The 15324-nt window shown below is 38.5% G+C and overlaps 1 protein-coding gene and 1 non-coding gene across 2 annotated transcripts in view; both read right to left on the bottom strand.

The window, feature by feature from the left end:
- APPL1 (adaptor protein, phosphotyrosine interacting with PH domain and leucine zipper 1) overlaps nt 1-15293 on the bottom strand; it is a 32998-nt gene extending 17705 nt beyond the window's left edge. The window contains exons 1-7 of the mRNA XM_040246426.1: nt 15111-15293; nt 7568-7666; nt 6305-6364; nt 5714-5785; nt 4712-4799; nt 3294-3335; nt 2651-2709 (exon numbers count right to left, since the gene is read on the bottom strand). Of these exons, the coding sequence (XP_040102360.1) occupies nt 2651-2709; nt 3294-3335; nt 4712-4799; nt 5714-5785; nt 6305-6364; nt 7568-7666; nt 15111-15164 (474 nt within the window). The 5' untranslated portion in view covers nt 15165-15293. The remainder of the gene's footprint in view (nt 1-2650; nt 2710-3293; nt 3336-4711; nt 4800-5713; nt 5786-6304; nt 6365-7567; nt 7667-15110) is intronic.
- Nucleotides 9711-9783, bottom strand: TRNAE-UUC. The gene has a single exon. It is a non-coding gene; the product is annotated as a tRNA-Glu (tRNA).
- Nucleotides 15294-15324: the final 31 nt, after the last annotated feature.

The raw sequence follows: 15324 nt of genomic DNA, 5'->3' as shown, positions 1-15324 counted from the left end.
TATCCAAGGAAAAAAGTGCATTGCCAGCAACTGTACATAGCTTTCTTATTTTCTGAGATAAAAATCCTGCAGAATATTGGATAAGATAGTTTCCCTGTTTTACTATCAACCACTTTCTTTTTAAAATGCACATTAAAAGCAGAATTCTGCAAATAACTGAGAATGGTATAGTGACTGAACTAAAGCCTGGAGGAAAAGCAAACAGTCTGGGTTTAGCTTAGCCATTAATCTTTGACCTTTCTGAGTTCACAGCATACCATTCTTCTCCTAGTTCTCTGGTTCTCCCCCTACTGTGCCTCTTTTCTTATATTTGTTTTCCTTCACCCACACTTAAACCACGTCCCTTGTTGTACTCAGATGACAAATACTCATTGAGCACCTGTTACATAATATATTCTGTCTCTTCTCTTTTCCTGCTTTCCTTAGAATACCAAATCAAGTACCAAGAATATTCCAATACACCAATGACTCCCCAGCTGATATCTCTTGCCCTTCGTTCTCTCAGTTGTCAACGGAAACAGATCTCCAGGGGGGTTCTTTAGTCGTGTGTGTGTGCTGAAAATGTACACAGCTGAAGACAGTATGCTCCCTATAAAACTTGCTCCTCTATTTGGCTCTCTCAATTTCTCCTGGATCCATCCCATCATCAAAGAATTTTAGGACTCATTTTTTGTTCCTCCTCCTACCATAAGTCTTGTCAATTCTATTTACGAAGTATCTCTGAAAAGCATTCCTTCCTCTCCTCTTTCAATAGCAACCTTATCTGAGGCTCTTCTAATACCTTTGCAAATTATTCCAGTACCTTTTCATTGGATTCCCTCTAGCTTAGTATTTTTTAATTCTGTTAACACAACTGCATGTTATTACTCATTCGCTTAAAATCCTTCGGTGGCTGCCTACTCTCGATAACACGTATTTCAGTCATTAGCATAGTAACCTGGCCGCAAACTACTTTCTTCCTGTTTAGTCATACCTCCTCCCAATACATCCTCTGCTCCAGATGTACTGAAATGATTACCTTTCTATTATCATAATTATTGCAAGAAATAATAATAATTGCTAAAAGTCAGGTAATCTGTATGCATTCTCTTTCATCTTTACCACTACTGAGTTTTTTGAGAGGGAAATTAACTAACCAGTGTATGACCTCAGGCAAATAAGCCACAGAGCTGAGATCAGTCCCCAAGCAGTGTGACTCCAGAGCCAGTGCGCTTAACTTTTACACTCTCCCGACCCTACCATGTGCTTCTGCAGAGGCTGTTTTTCTTCCAGAAATGCTCTCTCCCCTAACCCCAAACCACTGATATCTGCTCATCTTCAGTGCAAATGGCACCGCCTAAAAGTATAACCTTTCTCAACTTACCAATCAAAAGATATGCGGCCCTGTCTGTGCTCTCCCAGCATTTTGTTAAGACTTCTTTACTGCACTTAACTCCGTGTTGATCCCGTATTCTGGCAGCTGCTCTAGCCTCATACCTTCATACAGGAAGCCTTTAATAAATGTGGATTATCCACTCACTGAAGACAGAAGTGGAGCCTGTGCACGCTGTTTCCCCATAGTCACCAATATGTAGTAGGTGCTCAACAAATTTTTCAAGTAAATTAGTGGAAATATTTTTTTAAAATTACCTGTAACAGCCAGAGGCAATGTAAAATAAAATTCATCCTCAGAGTCTTTAATTACTTCTTTGTGTCAAAATAACAAACGAATGTAGATCTTAAAATGTACATATTTTATTAATATCTGCACCGAATTGAGTAGTCAAAGAAAGCAAGCCTGTGTACTGGTTGTGTGACAACTACCCCCTTTCTGTGTCACAGTGGCTGCTACACTATCAATCATACCTAACTGTGGATTCCCACAAGTGGTCACTGTGCCGCCACCAGCAGATGCAGGTGAGGCTGCAGATACAATTCCCAGGCACAGAGACTACCTCACTCACAAATACCTAGTGGAGGCCTACTCATCTATCCATCCATCCACACGTAACATACATATTCTCTGTAAAGGAGGAGGTCCTCATGGCAGAATTTCGTTCAGTTAAGTATGTAACAGTTCAACATTTCCACCACAATATCTCAGAACACACTTTTGAATACATATATATAACAAAACAAATGCAGTGTGATCAAAATACAAAGAGAAAGGCGGTGATGTTACACCTGGGCATCAATTACACTTTTGGAATAGTTATGTTTACTTATTCAATTCTATCACCAGAAAAATATTTCGTTTAAAAAGACAACTATTAATTATCTAACAATTAACAGTTAACAGAAAGGCTCTAAAATAACTGCAGAAAAGAATAAACTAAGGGTAATACAGCATGAAGTTACTGCTGGCAACCATTTTTAAACCAGAAAAAGTAGACCATCTAATGAAAGAGTTGTTAATTGTGATTTGTTGTTGTTGTTTAGTTACTAAGTTGTATCTCTTTTTGACCCCATGGACTGTAGCCCACCAGGCTCCTCTGTCCATGGGATTTTCCAGGCAAGATAACAGAGTGGGTTGCCATTTCCTTCTCAGGGGATCTTTCTGAACCAGGGATGGAACCCACATCTCCTGCATCGGCACACAGGTTCTTAACCACTGAGCCACCAGGGAAGCCCATTAACTGTGATACTGAAGGAGCAGTAATATGTACCAGACCTTGTCATTTTCTCTTTTTTTGGACAATCTGCTATATCTGTTAATTGCAGCATCATGATCTGGAAAACAGAAATGACTATTAACAACAATGCAATAATACTTTGCAAAACTTCTAAGTGCTCTCTCTAATGGGTTTCACATGTGCATCTTTCAACAGATATACTGAAGCAAAATAAGAATTCTCTACTATGTGATCAATGAACCCTTTTGTTCCTCACAGCCACACAGAAACACCCTAAAGTATGTTTCTATTTATTAAATTGGTAAAAACATTTCATTTCAAGGAAACAGTAGTCTACTAAAAGTTTTTTTAAAGTATTTTTAGTACAAAAACAGCAAATACTCATTAAAGAAAATGTGAAATATACAGGAAAATGAGGAAGGAAAAATATATGCCACCTTCTCAGGTATCATGATGGTAACAAACCACAAGATTTAACTTCCTTTAAAATTTTTCTTCTAGGACTAGGACAAACAGAGCAACTTAAATAACAACAGATTTAAATAATAGTCACTTAAGTTTTTAATTAGATTAGTTTCTTTTCGATTATTACCTAAAATCTAGCCACAGGTTTTTGTTGATAAAGAAATGCATCATTTGCATCATTGCAAGAAATAAGTGTACAAAGTAGTAAGAGCTTACCATTACTAGCAATCTGAAACACTTCCTTTAATGTCAATATTTCTGGAAAAGTTCAAGAATAATTTATGTTTAGCATATTTATGAACTATCTTAAATTATGTTTAGAAATTTAAGCTACAATTAAAACTCCAAGTAATATTTCAAACTTCAACATTTAAAGTGAAAAAGTTACTGTTTCAACTAGCCCTGGGGAACATTTACTTTCATTAGCAACTGTTACACCCCCAGAAATTGTACTTGCCACAAATTATAATATGACAGAAAAATAAAAATTTTAAAACTACTACAAATTCTCAAATATACAAATATCCTGATTTAGTACCAGAATCCAACTTACTGATCTTCTGATATGGACTCTAATAAGTTCAAATGCTGAATGAGAAACATTTTATTGACAAGATTTTGATATTCAGTTCCCTTAGACTGAGAAAAGAGGTCTTGTTTCTTGATCTTGGAAAAGATTATTCTTGAAGATTACCAAGACATTTTAATTCCATCTCTAAAATACATCTGTCTTTATTCCATGTATCATTAAATAGTTTATGATCACTGATACATTAGCTCAACATTTTTATTCTATCTATGTACTGTGTAAGATAAGTCTATAAAGCTCTCATTTTATCAACTGATAATACGCAATGGGGGAAAACAAACCCACCACAAGCTACTGAGACACGCGCATTAGACGGGCCAGCCCCCATGCCTCCATCACTCCAACCCACCCACACAGCTCATCTCCTATGCCACTGTCCCAGCAGAGGCCTTGGTCATGACTCACTGCACTCTCACAACGTCCGGGTCCATTCTCCTAGCATCAAATCCGTCGTCCAAAAACAGTTAGAATAGGTCCACTTCTTAAAGACCTCCATTGTCTTCCCTTTACTTATAAGCTCAAGTCCAACATCTTTAGCATGATCTAATCTATTTCTAGAGGTATCTCCCACCATGCCTCAACACAGGCAACATTGCAGCCACACTGAATTTCTCAAAGCAAGCCATGTATTTCTACAACCCATAACTTTGTGCTTTCTGGTCCCTCTCATCAAACAATGACTCTCTTCTCTTGGCAAATTCTTCTTCATTGTTCAATGCTCCTGTCACATCTGTGGTGAAGCCTTCCTGACACCCTCCTCTGAGCCAGCGTTCACTGCACCATGCTCATCCCAAATTACAAGAGACAGAGTACCATAATTATGTTTACTATCTGCTACTCTGAGCTTTTTCAAGGAAAGTGGCATCTTACTCATATCAGTAATCCTCAGTATATAGCTTAACATCTAGCAGGACCCCCTATAAATGTTTAACAACTGAAGTAAAACTGATACAGTCAGAAATGGTTAAGGTGTACAATGATACACATTTTATAAGCAGTGATATTCTGACAGCTAATGAAAGTAAACATAAGCTTAGTTCAATACCTTTCAGATCTCTTTCTTTAAACTGGGTAATGGGGAACATCATGGCATCAGCAAGCTGCGTTGAAAGTACCGCATGACAAGAGCTAAGCTGGTAAAAGAAAGATCAAAAACCCCAAATAACTAAAAACAGACAATCAACCAGCATTAAGGAAATTACAAAAAATCTAGTAAGAGGGTGTTGATACAGGGACTTCTATGGCATCCAGCAGTTTAGAGTCTGCACTTCCACTACAGGGGTCGCAGGTTTGATACCTGGTTGGGGAACTAAGATCCCACTTGCTCTGTAGTAGAAGTGTAGTTTAAAAAAAAAAAAAAAAAAAGATGTTGGTGAAATTTACATAAGGGAACACTAACATCACAGAACTTTTTGACAGTCAAAAATGTTCCATTTAAAACTCTCAGAAGAAAACATGTGATAATCTTGGATTTAGCAATGGTTATTAAGATATGACACAAAAGCACAAGCAACCAAAGAAAATAGAAACAGGATTTCATCAGAATTAACTTTTATGCATCAAAGGATGCTATCAAGAACACAAAAAAACAACCCACAGAGTAGCAGCAAATATTTACCAGTCACATATTTGATAAGGGACATGTATTCTTTAGAATGAGGAACTCCTAAATATAGGACTAAAACACAACCCAATTAAAAAACAGGCAGGGAATTCCCTGGCAGTCCTGTGATTAGTTAACAGCTTAACTCTTCTCTCCCTGCCTACATTAAACAACACAATAAAAGGCTGAATGTTACATGAGAGTAAAGAGAGCACAATTATACACTTATTCCTTGAAAACAATTTGTTTTAATCCGACATATAAAGTGTTATTTTTATAAGACAGTCACCAAGATTTGGAAACAAGGTCCTTCTTTAAATAGTAATCTTTTATAATTGAGATTTACTCATAAAAATCATAATAAAAGTTCCCAATAAACGCTAAACAACTTAACTAACTTAATTATAAGATTTCTTATCCAAGCAAAATTAAGTAAGCATTTACCTCATCTATAACTTTTGAAAATTGCTGCAAAGTAGAACTCATAACTTCATCATCACCCCCCAGTGGAAAACGCTGAAAAGTGAGAAACAGAGATGAAGTAAAGGTCCAATGCTCTATGTCTTTTGTGAGTGGCATTATAATTTTCATTTTTAAATAACTTCAGAAAACTTCACAAATTTTGAATAAGCTCTAAAAACATCATTTTTTAAAATAGTGTAATTCATAGAATTTTAGTACACATTAATTAAAATGTCTAAGTAACCAATCAACATGATATATAGGAATACACACCACACTAGGAATTCAGATATTTAAAATTAGCTCCAGTTCCTCTGCTAGCCAGCTGTGTAACCTTGAGCAAGCCTCAGTTTCTTCATTTGAAAAAAGAGGTAAATCAGATAGCCTCTGTCTCTCACATAAAGTCATTAAAATTACACATAAGTGCATAATGGAATTTCAATAGCATATCAAAATTACCTTCTATGAGTTCTAAAATGCTTAGAATTACTGAAAAGAAATTCTGTTTATCTATATAGATACTGTATCACGACACATTTTAAATCATATTTTTAAAACTTTCATATACGGTACCTGTTTCTCATATTCTTTTAAAAGTTTTGAAGTCAGGTGTGTTGCTGCACTTAATTCATTCTGGAAAAGATGAACATTCAAATTAACACAATAGTACAGATAAAGAAAAAACTTAATTGAAGATACCTACGGCACTTTTATTCATCACTTAAATACTGTACATGTTCTCTTAAATCACTGGAAAGGGAACTACAACTAAAGCACTTTAAAGGGAGACTCAAACCATGACATAGACACCATCAAGAAATTTAGCAGTGTTTCTGACGTGTGCTTTTTCTTTTCAGCTAATAAAAACCAATAGTTAAAGCTAGAAGTAAGCTGTATATAACGTTATTTAGCAAAATCTTAAGACAGTCTACAGTGTTGACTGATTATCCCTGTTCTCTAAATGCTGATAATAGACTATGAAGCATTTAATAACATACAACCAAAATGTGGTCGACCTAGTCATACAGTACAGCAACACAGCCATATGAAGGCAATACTTTTGTTTGAAGACTTTTTTCAGTGATGAGTATAATGACAAATGTCATTTTTCTTTTACACATTAATCTATGTAGTCAGAAATCAAATTCTTGAGAGACCTATCACTAAGCAAAATAAATAACTATCACAGTAACTTTAAAGTACCTAATGAACCTTTGAGTTCAGAAAGAAGAGAAATTAAGGAGAAAAAAAAAAGAAACTGGTGCTCTTAATTAATCCCAAAGAGAGTTTATCACAGGACCCAGGTTGCTGTTAAAGTTTATAATTACGGTGCATAAACACAGGCTTTTGTCTATTCAACTAAAAAATTTAGTTACCTTCTTTTAAAATTCATCTTCTGATACCTGGGAGCTATATCTAATCTTTATTACCTTCTAACTAGATGGAGGCTAGCTACTTTCAAGTCCTCTGCTCAAAAAGGGGAAGTATCCCATAAGATTAAAAACATGATTAGAGAAAATACTGGTGACAATATGGGGTTTTCAGTCAAATCTTAGGCAAAGATCACTATCAATGAGTTTCACTAAGAAAGTCCTTACTCTGGGGAAGAGGAGCATATGATCATCACTTTTGTGGTGCTACAAACTATACACCGTAACGGAAATGTGAGCTCTGTAATACAAAATACTTAATCTTCACTCATCTATTCAACAAATGTTTATTACTCTGCAATGCAGACAGGGCTAAACACCAGTAAATAAGAGACATACTATTTCTGTCCCCATAGGCTTAAAGATTCATTTTATGAAAGCACTAAGTCAGCCTTTAGTTCTTTACCTGTGCATCATAAATCCGATGCATAGCCTGATACAACTGGTTCATATAGTTGGAAATAGCTGTGGCATCTTCTTCAAATACACCCAGTAAAGACCTTGTCTGTATAAAATAAAAGCAGTAAGTTTATGTTAACCATTATATAAGTCAAGTGGAAATCTTTTTTTTTTCCCCTAAAGGAAGGAAAAATCATAGGATACTGGAACTCTTAAAAGTTCTGAGTTTTAATCTATTTTCTCTCTTTTGATAGAAATGCCAAGATGTCAGAGTTCTTTATTCTCAATTTCACTTCATTAAAACAGAGAGATTTTCCAACTATGTCACACAAACCTCAGAAAGAGCAACAAAGGTATAGTTTTATGAATTAGCGAGTCTGCAATTAAACTAAGACTAAATCTACAGACTCAGATAGGACTAAATTAACATTACTGCATGTATAAATATTTTAAATATCTCTTCATAGGATAATTTAGTATGATTATTTCTCTTTTTCCAGTCTCTTCTAGTTGTATTGATATCAAACCCCTCCCCACTGTAATCCAAAATCACACCTCAGTGCCGCTTCCCATCCCCAACATGGCCTGTAAAATGCTAACAAGATTTTTTCTGAGTGCAGACTTTGGGGTTACTTTTTCTTTATACATTTCTATATTGTTAGGCTTTTTTTTTTTTTTTGCACAAGGAGCATGGGCATGTAAAGATTACCTGCACTTTCAGAGTAAAAACTTGTCAGTCAGTAAATGTTCAGACTGTTAGAGATAAAAACAGCATATTAAGGCAAACTATGATCACCTTTTTATATCCCATAGGCAGGCGAAGAATTTAATTTCAATCGTTATTGAGATAATTACATCTTAAAATCTACAAAGCAACTTTGTACTTCTATTGTCAGTCAGTTCAGTCGCTCAGTCCTGTTCAACTCTTTGCAACCCCATGGACTGTGCAGCACTCCAGGCTTTCCTGTCCATCACTAACTTCCAGAACTTGCCCAAACTCATGTCCATGCAGTTGGTGATACCATCCAACCATCTGATCCTCTGTCGTTCCCTTAGCCTGCTGTCTTCAATCCTTCCCAGCATCAGGGTCTACTTTTATTGTACAATTAGTTAATTTACACCTTAGCCTTAGAAATTGGTTCTTAAAAAATCAACTTCCTTAGCTTCCTATTTTCAAAAGAAGCAGCCAAGTCACTATGATTTAAAAAAAAAAAAAAAAAAAGGCAGCACAAAATCATGCCAGTATATGAACCTAGTTTATCTCAGTCCTGTACTTCCCAATGCCCCAGAGATTTAAAAATGAAAAAAATTTATACACTCTCAAAAGAAACCAAAGTATGCCTCAGAGATTTAAATCTGACAGAATTTTTTTTTAAGCTCTAGTGCCCTACTCTCATTCCCCAAGCATTATTTTAATATGTAAAAAAGAAAACGTCATGAAATCCTGTTTAGGTAGTTCTATTCCTAAGAAAAATCTGCCACTTAGGTTTTTCTTTTTATCTTCAAAAATGATCATTCTGATTCAAGGAATAAAACATTATGCAAAAACATGTAGTAAACTTAAAAAGATGTTCTTAGCCTCAAACAGGGTTGAAACAGCTTCCCTGTGTTTTTAAGTTCATAATATCAAGTTCAAAATTGTATAATGACTGTTTACAGTTAGCAGCTTACACAAATGCAATCAATATGGTACCATTTCATAGAATCTATGATGACATCCACTGTGAGCTGCACCAGTTTTATGGTGGCTCAGACAGTAAAAAATCTGCCTGCAATGCAGGAGACCCAGGTTCGATCCCTAGGTCGGGAAGATCCCCTGAAGTAGGAAATGGCAACCTACTCCAGTATTATTGCCTGGAGAACTCCATGGACAGAGGAGACTGATAGGCCACAGTCCATGGGATGGATATGACTGAGCAACTGAGTATGCGTGTATAATAAACAAAATAATGCTGGCAACTAAGCTATGAATTGAAATTTTCTTATGCTTTGAAGTTTTTACTTTATATTCATGGGAACAGATCTTTGGCACAATTCTATATATAACCCTCAAATAAACACAAAAAAAGAAAACACAAATTGCCTAAATTAATACAACTCTAAAATTTCAACTCTTTTTTTTTTTTGTCTATACCATGCTGCATGTTTTTTTCCCTGACCAGGAACTGAACCTGCGCTCCCTGCATTGAAAGTACAGAGTCTTAACCACTGGACCACCAGGGAAGTCCCTATAATTTCAACTCTTGTATTTTTTTGGCATAAGAGTCATCACTAGCCATGTTTTCACATCCAGTATTATTCTGTGCCGCAAGCAGGTGACAAATATTTCTTAGAAGCGCTCCACTTTTATCTCCAGTATTTTTCTTCCAAACTATTGATATCCAGTCAGCAAGTTTTGATGGCAACACTTGCTTCATTTTACCAGCTGTCAAAGAAATATTTTCAGACAAAAAACAAGACTGATAATCCTTCAAGTGGTTGTTAAATTGATTTGTTGGCTGCACACTGAAAAGCTGCACTTGGTGCAGCCACGTCACTAGGAGAAATAACCAAGTGTGTACATTTGCAGGCAATTTACAAGGAAAACAACATCAAGTATAAGAGGCATCTCAATATAAGAGATATCAAAATGTGAATCAAAAAAAGTGCACCTCATAATCTATGAGTATTTCACATTATGCCAAAGAGAAAAGCCTCCATTTGGGACTGGAGTTCCCAGTTCTAGCTTGGATGAATCACTGATATTTATCTACACATAAAATCAATTATTTTTTAAAGATTATATCTGTGCTTACTAAACAGAAAGTTTCTGACTTAAAAACAATATGTAAACATGGATAAGGTATCTAGTATAGGCTTCAGATTTCCTACTTCAACAAATGCTATCTTTTGCAGAATGGTACAGTTTGAGCAAGATAAACTTAAAAATGTTTTTGTTCAATTATCTGGATTTGGACTTGCAAATATACCTCTATTTTAATACTTAGTTACTGTAAAGTAAAACTAAAAAGAGGGGCTTCCCAAGTGGTGCTAGTGGTAAAGAACCCGCCTGCCAATGTAGGAGACTTAAGAGACCAAAGTTTGATCCCTGGGTCGGGAAGTACCCTAGGTGGCATGGCAGCCGACGCTAGAATTCTCGCCTGGAGAATCCATGCACAGAGAAGCCTGGCAGGCTACAGTCCAAAGGGTCGCAAAGAGTCGGAGATGACTGAAGCAACTAGGCACACACAACAAAACTAAAAATAGTAACTGTAATTCAGGGTAGTCCTTCACAACTTCCAAGTTCTGTTTTATATAGCAGTTGGCAGGCCACGTTTGATTAGGATTAAATAATCTAATAAATACATCTATATCAGGAGCTTTAAAAATTTTCCTCCTTTCTGTTATCAACTTCTTAGACTCTATGCTAGATAAATCCTGTAAAATGACACTGTACAGGAGACAGGGATCAAGACCATCCCCAAGAAAAATGAAGAAAAGCAAAATGGCTCTCTGACGAGGGCTTACAAATAGCTGTGAAAAGAAGAGAAGTGAAAAGCAAAGGAGAAAGGAAAGATAGACCCATTTGAATGCAGAGTTCCAAAGAATAGCAAGGAGAGATAAGAAAGCCTTCCTCAGTGATCAATGCAAAGAAATAGAGGAAAACAATAGAATGGGAAAGACTAAAGATCTCTTCACCAAAATTAGAGATACCAAGAAAACATTTCATGCAAAGATGGGCTCAGTGAAGAAATGGGATGGACCTAACAAAAGCAGAAGATACAAAAAAGATCTTCTCGACCCAGATAATCACGATGGTGTAACCACTCACTGAGAGCCAGACATTCTGGAATGTGAAGTCAAGTAGGCCTTAGGGAACATCATTATGAACAGAGCTAGTGGAGGTGGTGGAATTCCAGGTGAGCTATTTCAAATCCTAAGAGATGATGCTGTGAAAGTGCTGCACTCAATATGTCAGCTAATTTGGAAAATGCAGCAGTGGCCGCAGGACTGGAAAAGGTCAGTTTTCATTCCAATCCCAAAGAAAGGCAATGCCCAAGAATGCTCAAACTACTGCACAATTGCACTCATCTCACATGCTAGTAAAGTAATGCTCAAAATTCTCAAACCAAGACTTTAACAATACGTGAACCGTGAACTTCCAGATGTTCAAGCTGGTTTTAGAAAAGGCAGAGGAGCCAGATATCAAATTGCCAACATCCACTGGATCTTCAAAAAAGCAAGAGAGTTCCAGAAAAACATCTATTTTTGCTTTATTGACTATACCAAAGCTTCTGACTGTGTGGATCACAATAAACTGTGGAAAACTCTGAAAGAGATGGAAATGCCAGACCACCTGACCTGCCTCTTGAGAAACCTGCATACAGGTCAGGAAGCAAGTTAGAACTGGACATGGAACAACAGACTGATTCCAAATTGGGAAAGGAGTACGTCAAGGCTGTATATTGTCACCCTGCTTATTTAACTTATATGCAGAGTACATCAAGGGAAACAGTGGGCTAGATGAAGCACAAGCTGGAATCAAGATTGCTGGGAGAAATATCAATAACCTCAGATATGCAGATGACACCACCCTTATGGCAGAAAGTGAAAAAGAACTAAAGAGCCTCTTTTTTTTTTTTTCTAAAGAGCCTCTTGATGAAAGTGAAAGAGGAGAGTGAAAAAGTTGGCTTCAAGCTCAACATTCAGAAAACTAAGATCATGGCATCTGGTTCCATCACTTCTTGGCAAACAGACGGGGAAACAGTGAAAAACTTTATTTTGGGGGGCTCCAAAATCACTGCAGATGGTGACTGCAGCCATGAAATTAAAAGATGCTTACTCTTTGGAAGGAAAGTTATGACCAACCTAGACAGCATATTCAAAAGCAGAGACATTACTTTGCCAACAAAGGTTCGTCTAGTCAAGGCTATGGTTTTTCCAGTGTGATGTATAGATGTGAGAGTTGGACTATAAAGAAAACTGAGCGCCGAAGAACTGATGCTTTTGAACTGTGGTGTTGGAGAAGACTCTTGAGAGTCCCTTGGACTGCAAGGAAATCCAACCAGTCCATCCTAAAGGAGGTCAGTCCTGGGTGTTCATTGGAAGGATCGATGTTGAAGCTGAAACTCCAATACTTTGGCCACCTGATGTGAAGAGCTGACTCACTTGAAAAGATCCTGATGCTGGGAAAGATTGAAAGCAGGAGGAGAAGGGGATGACAGAAGATGAGATGGTTGGATGGCATCACTGACTCAATAGACATGAATATGAATAAACTCTGGGAGTTGGTGATGGGCAGGGAGGCCTGGCGCGCTGTAGTCCATGGGGTCGTAAAGAGTTGGACATGACTGAGCGACTGACCTGAACTGATGCTAGATAAACAGTCCAGATAAGAACAAAAATTTATGTCCCAAAGCATTAATCTGAGCTCTCTATATAAACTACAAAAGTACAACAACAGGACAACCATATTAAGCCAGTCAAGGAAACACGTGACCTTTGAGTTGTTTATTCAGTATGTAATAACGTGTGAAGATACTTAAGCTATCATGTGTAGTTAAAGTCAAATAAAAATCATTATACACAATATAATTTCAATCACATTAAAAGGTGTAAGAGAAAGGAAAAAAACCTACAAAAAAGAAAGCAAAACATTAACAGAGTTTACTCCCGAGTGCTGGACAGGTAACTCTGTGCTTTCTGTACCTTTAATTTTTCTGAAGCAAACAACTATTATTTTTATAATCAAGTACAAAGATTAAAATTTCACTATCTATAACAGCTGAAATTTAGAGAGTTAAGTGACTTGCCATAAAGTAGAAGATACCAACTGGCAGTAAAGACTATATCCTAAATCCCAAATCCAGGGCTTTCATTCTTGCCACAAGTTTTCCCTTTCTAAATCCCAGTTGTCCCAATTAACTTTCCCAAACAAATATTAACTAGTTCAGATTTATTACTTCTAGAAATTTAAAGACTATCAATGTGGCTATTTCATTAAAAATTAATACTAATACGGCACATGCTTGTAAAAAACAGAAAAAAAATACAAAAACTAATGCTCAAGTTGTAAACTTACTGTGTGAAAAACTCAAGAAATTAGGTAAATTAACAGATTATACCCTCCTCATAAGTCATGGCTAAGGGCACTGTGAAACCCATTCTGAGCAGTCCTTATAAAAGCCAGGCCAGGTAAGAGAAGAAAGGTAAGGCAGCCTGTTGAGTCTTATAAAAAAGTAAAATGACAAAGTGTACCTGAACAATACATCCCACAAAATTTTTGCTAAACATCTGAAACAAATGTAGCTTATAACTTTATACTACAGAAGTCATTAAATATTTGAACTGGCTATTATTCTGGCAGTCAAAATAAGCCAAGTCGGTCTCTCTTTGTGTCAGTATAGGCTGATAAGAGTACATTACCAGCGGGGATCGGGCCTGTGAAGATAACTTTCAGCGTGAAAAAAAGCCCAATCAATTCTACAATCAGAGCCCAACTCCAACTTGGCAGTCAAAACTAGCACCATGGCAGACAAGTCATACAGGAAAGTGGGATCTAGCCTCTCCCTCCTGTTCTTCTGGAGTCATTTAAACCATTAAGACACAGGAAATATGTGCAACTGTAGTTCTAAATGAACATTTCAGAAAACTGTCTTCATTCTAAATGGCAGCCCAAGAGCAACTTCGTCTCGAATCCCTTATTGTGTAAAAAGACAGGCCCAGGGATGAAGTTTCTCAGCCCAAGTTCCAGGCCCTACTAGCATGTTTTTTTTTAACATAGCTGATTTCATTCTTCAGTACTGAAAACATAAGTCCCTGTTACGTCTTCCTATCTTAAGAGACTATCTTAAGCTAGAGCAACCACACCAGCATCATCCCCAATGCACAAAACACGGGGCTTTTATTTTGATGAGTTTACTAGAGCCAAGTCTGCAACCCGGGCGCAGCATTCGTGGAGCCGCAAAGGCGCCGTCCACCTCTCCGCATGCACCGCCCGAGTGACAGCGGCTGCACTCAGGGTCACGACGCTCGGCCGGGAGGCTCCGGGATCCGTGACGGGCTTCGCCGAGGGCTTTCCGCACGGGCTAATCGACAGACTTTCAGTATTTTCCCCCCAAAATTGTCCATTTCCTTCCCTAGCTTGATCAGAAATCATTAAGTCTACAGGGTCTTTTCTCCTCCTGCATTTCCTCCGAAGAGGTTTTCGAAAAGAAAATTCCAGGATCTGGATTTATCACCTCACATCACGGCAATTAAAAAGCATCTTTTGTCAAATACCAGGGAGCCCCGCGCGCGTAGCGACCGCCGGGCCCATCAGCCACGGCGGCGGCGGTTCGGTCGCCGCCCGCCGACTCCCAGACCCCGAGCGCGGCTCTCGGCCCAGCGACGCAGGCCCACGCGGGCCTCGGGAGGGCGGCCCGGCCTCGGCAGCTCCGGGCGCCGCCCGCGACCGGCAGGGATACTGGGGGGCGGCGCCCACCTGGGCCAGGGCGGGCACCTGCGGCCGCGGCGGGGCCAGGCCTGGAATCGGCCAGCCCCACTCCTTCCCTCGCCTCCCGCCGCCTAACCTGTGGGCTGTCCTCCAGCGTCTCCTCGATGGGCAGCTTGTCGATCCCCGGCATCGTGGCAAACGGAGGGCGGCGGCAAGAGACGAGGCGGCCGCCCACAGCTCCCCGCACCCGCCCGCCTGCAGCAGCTGACCCCGACCCGCCCTCTCTCGCTGGCTCCACCGCCCTCGCCGGGCTCCGAGCGGCCGCGCGCTGGCGCGGGAAATCCCGCCCC

The sequence above is a fragment of the Oryx dammah genome, unplaced genomic scaffold (assembly GCF_014754425.2).
Source record: "Oryx dammah isolate SB20612 unplaced genomic scaffold, SCBI_Odam_1.1 HiC_scaffold_9, whole genome shotgun sequence".
Taxonomy (NCBI): Eukaryota; Metazoa; Chordata; class Mammalia; order Artiodactyla; family Bovidae; genus Oryx; species Oryx dammah.
Note: the sequence above shows the minus strand (reverse complement) of the source record. Positions and strands in the feature narration are given on the sequence as shown.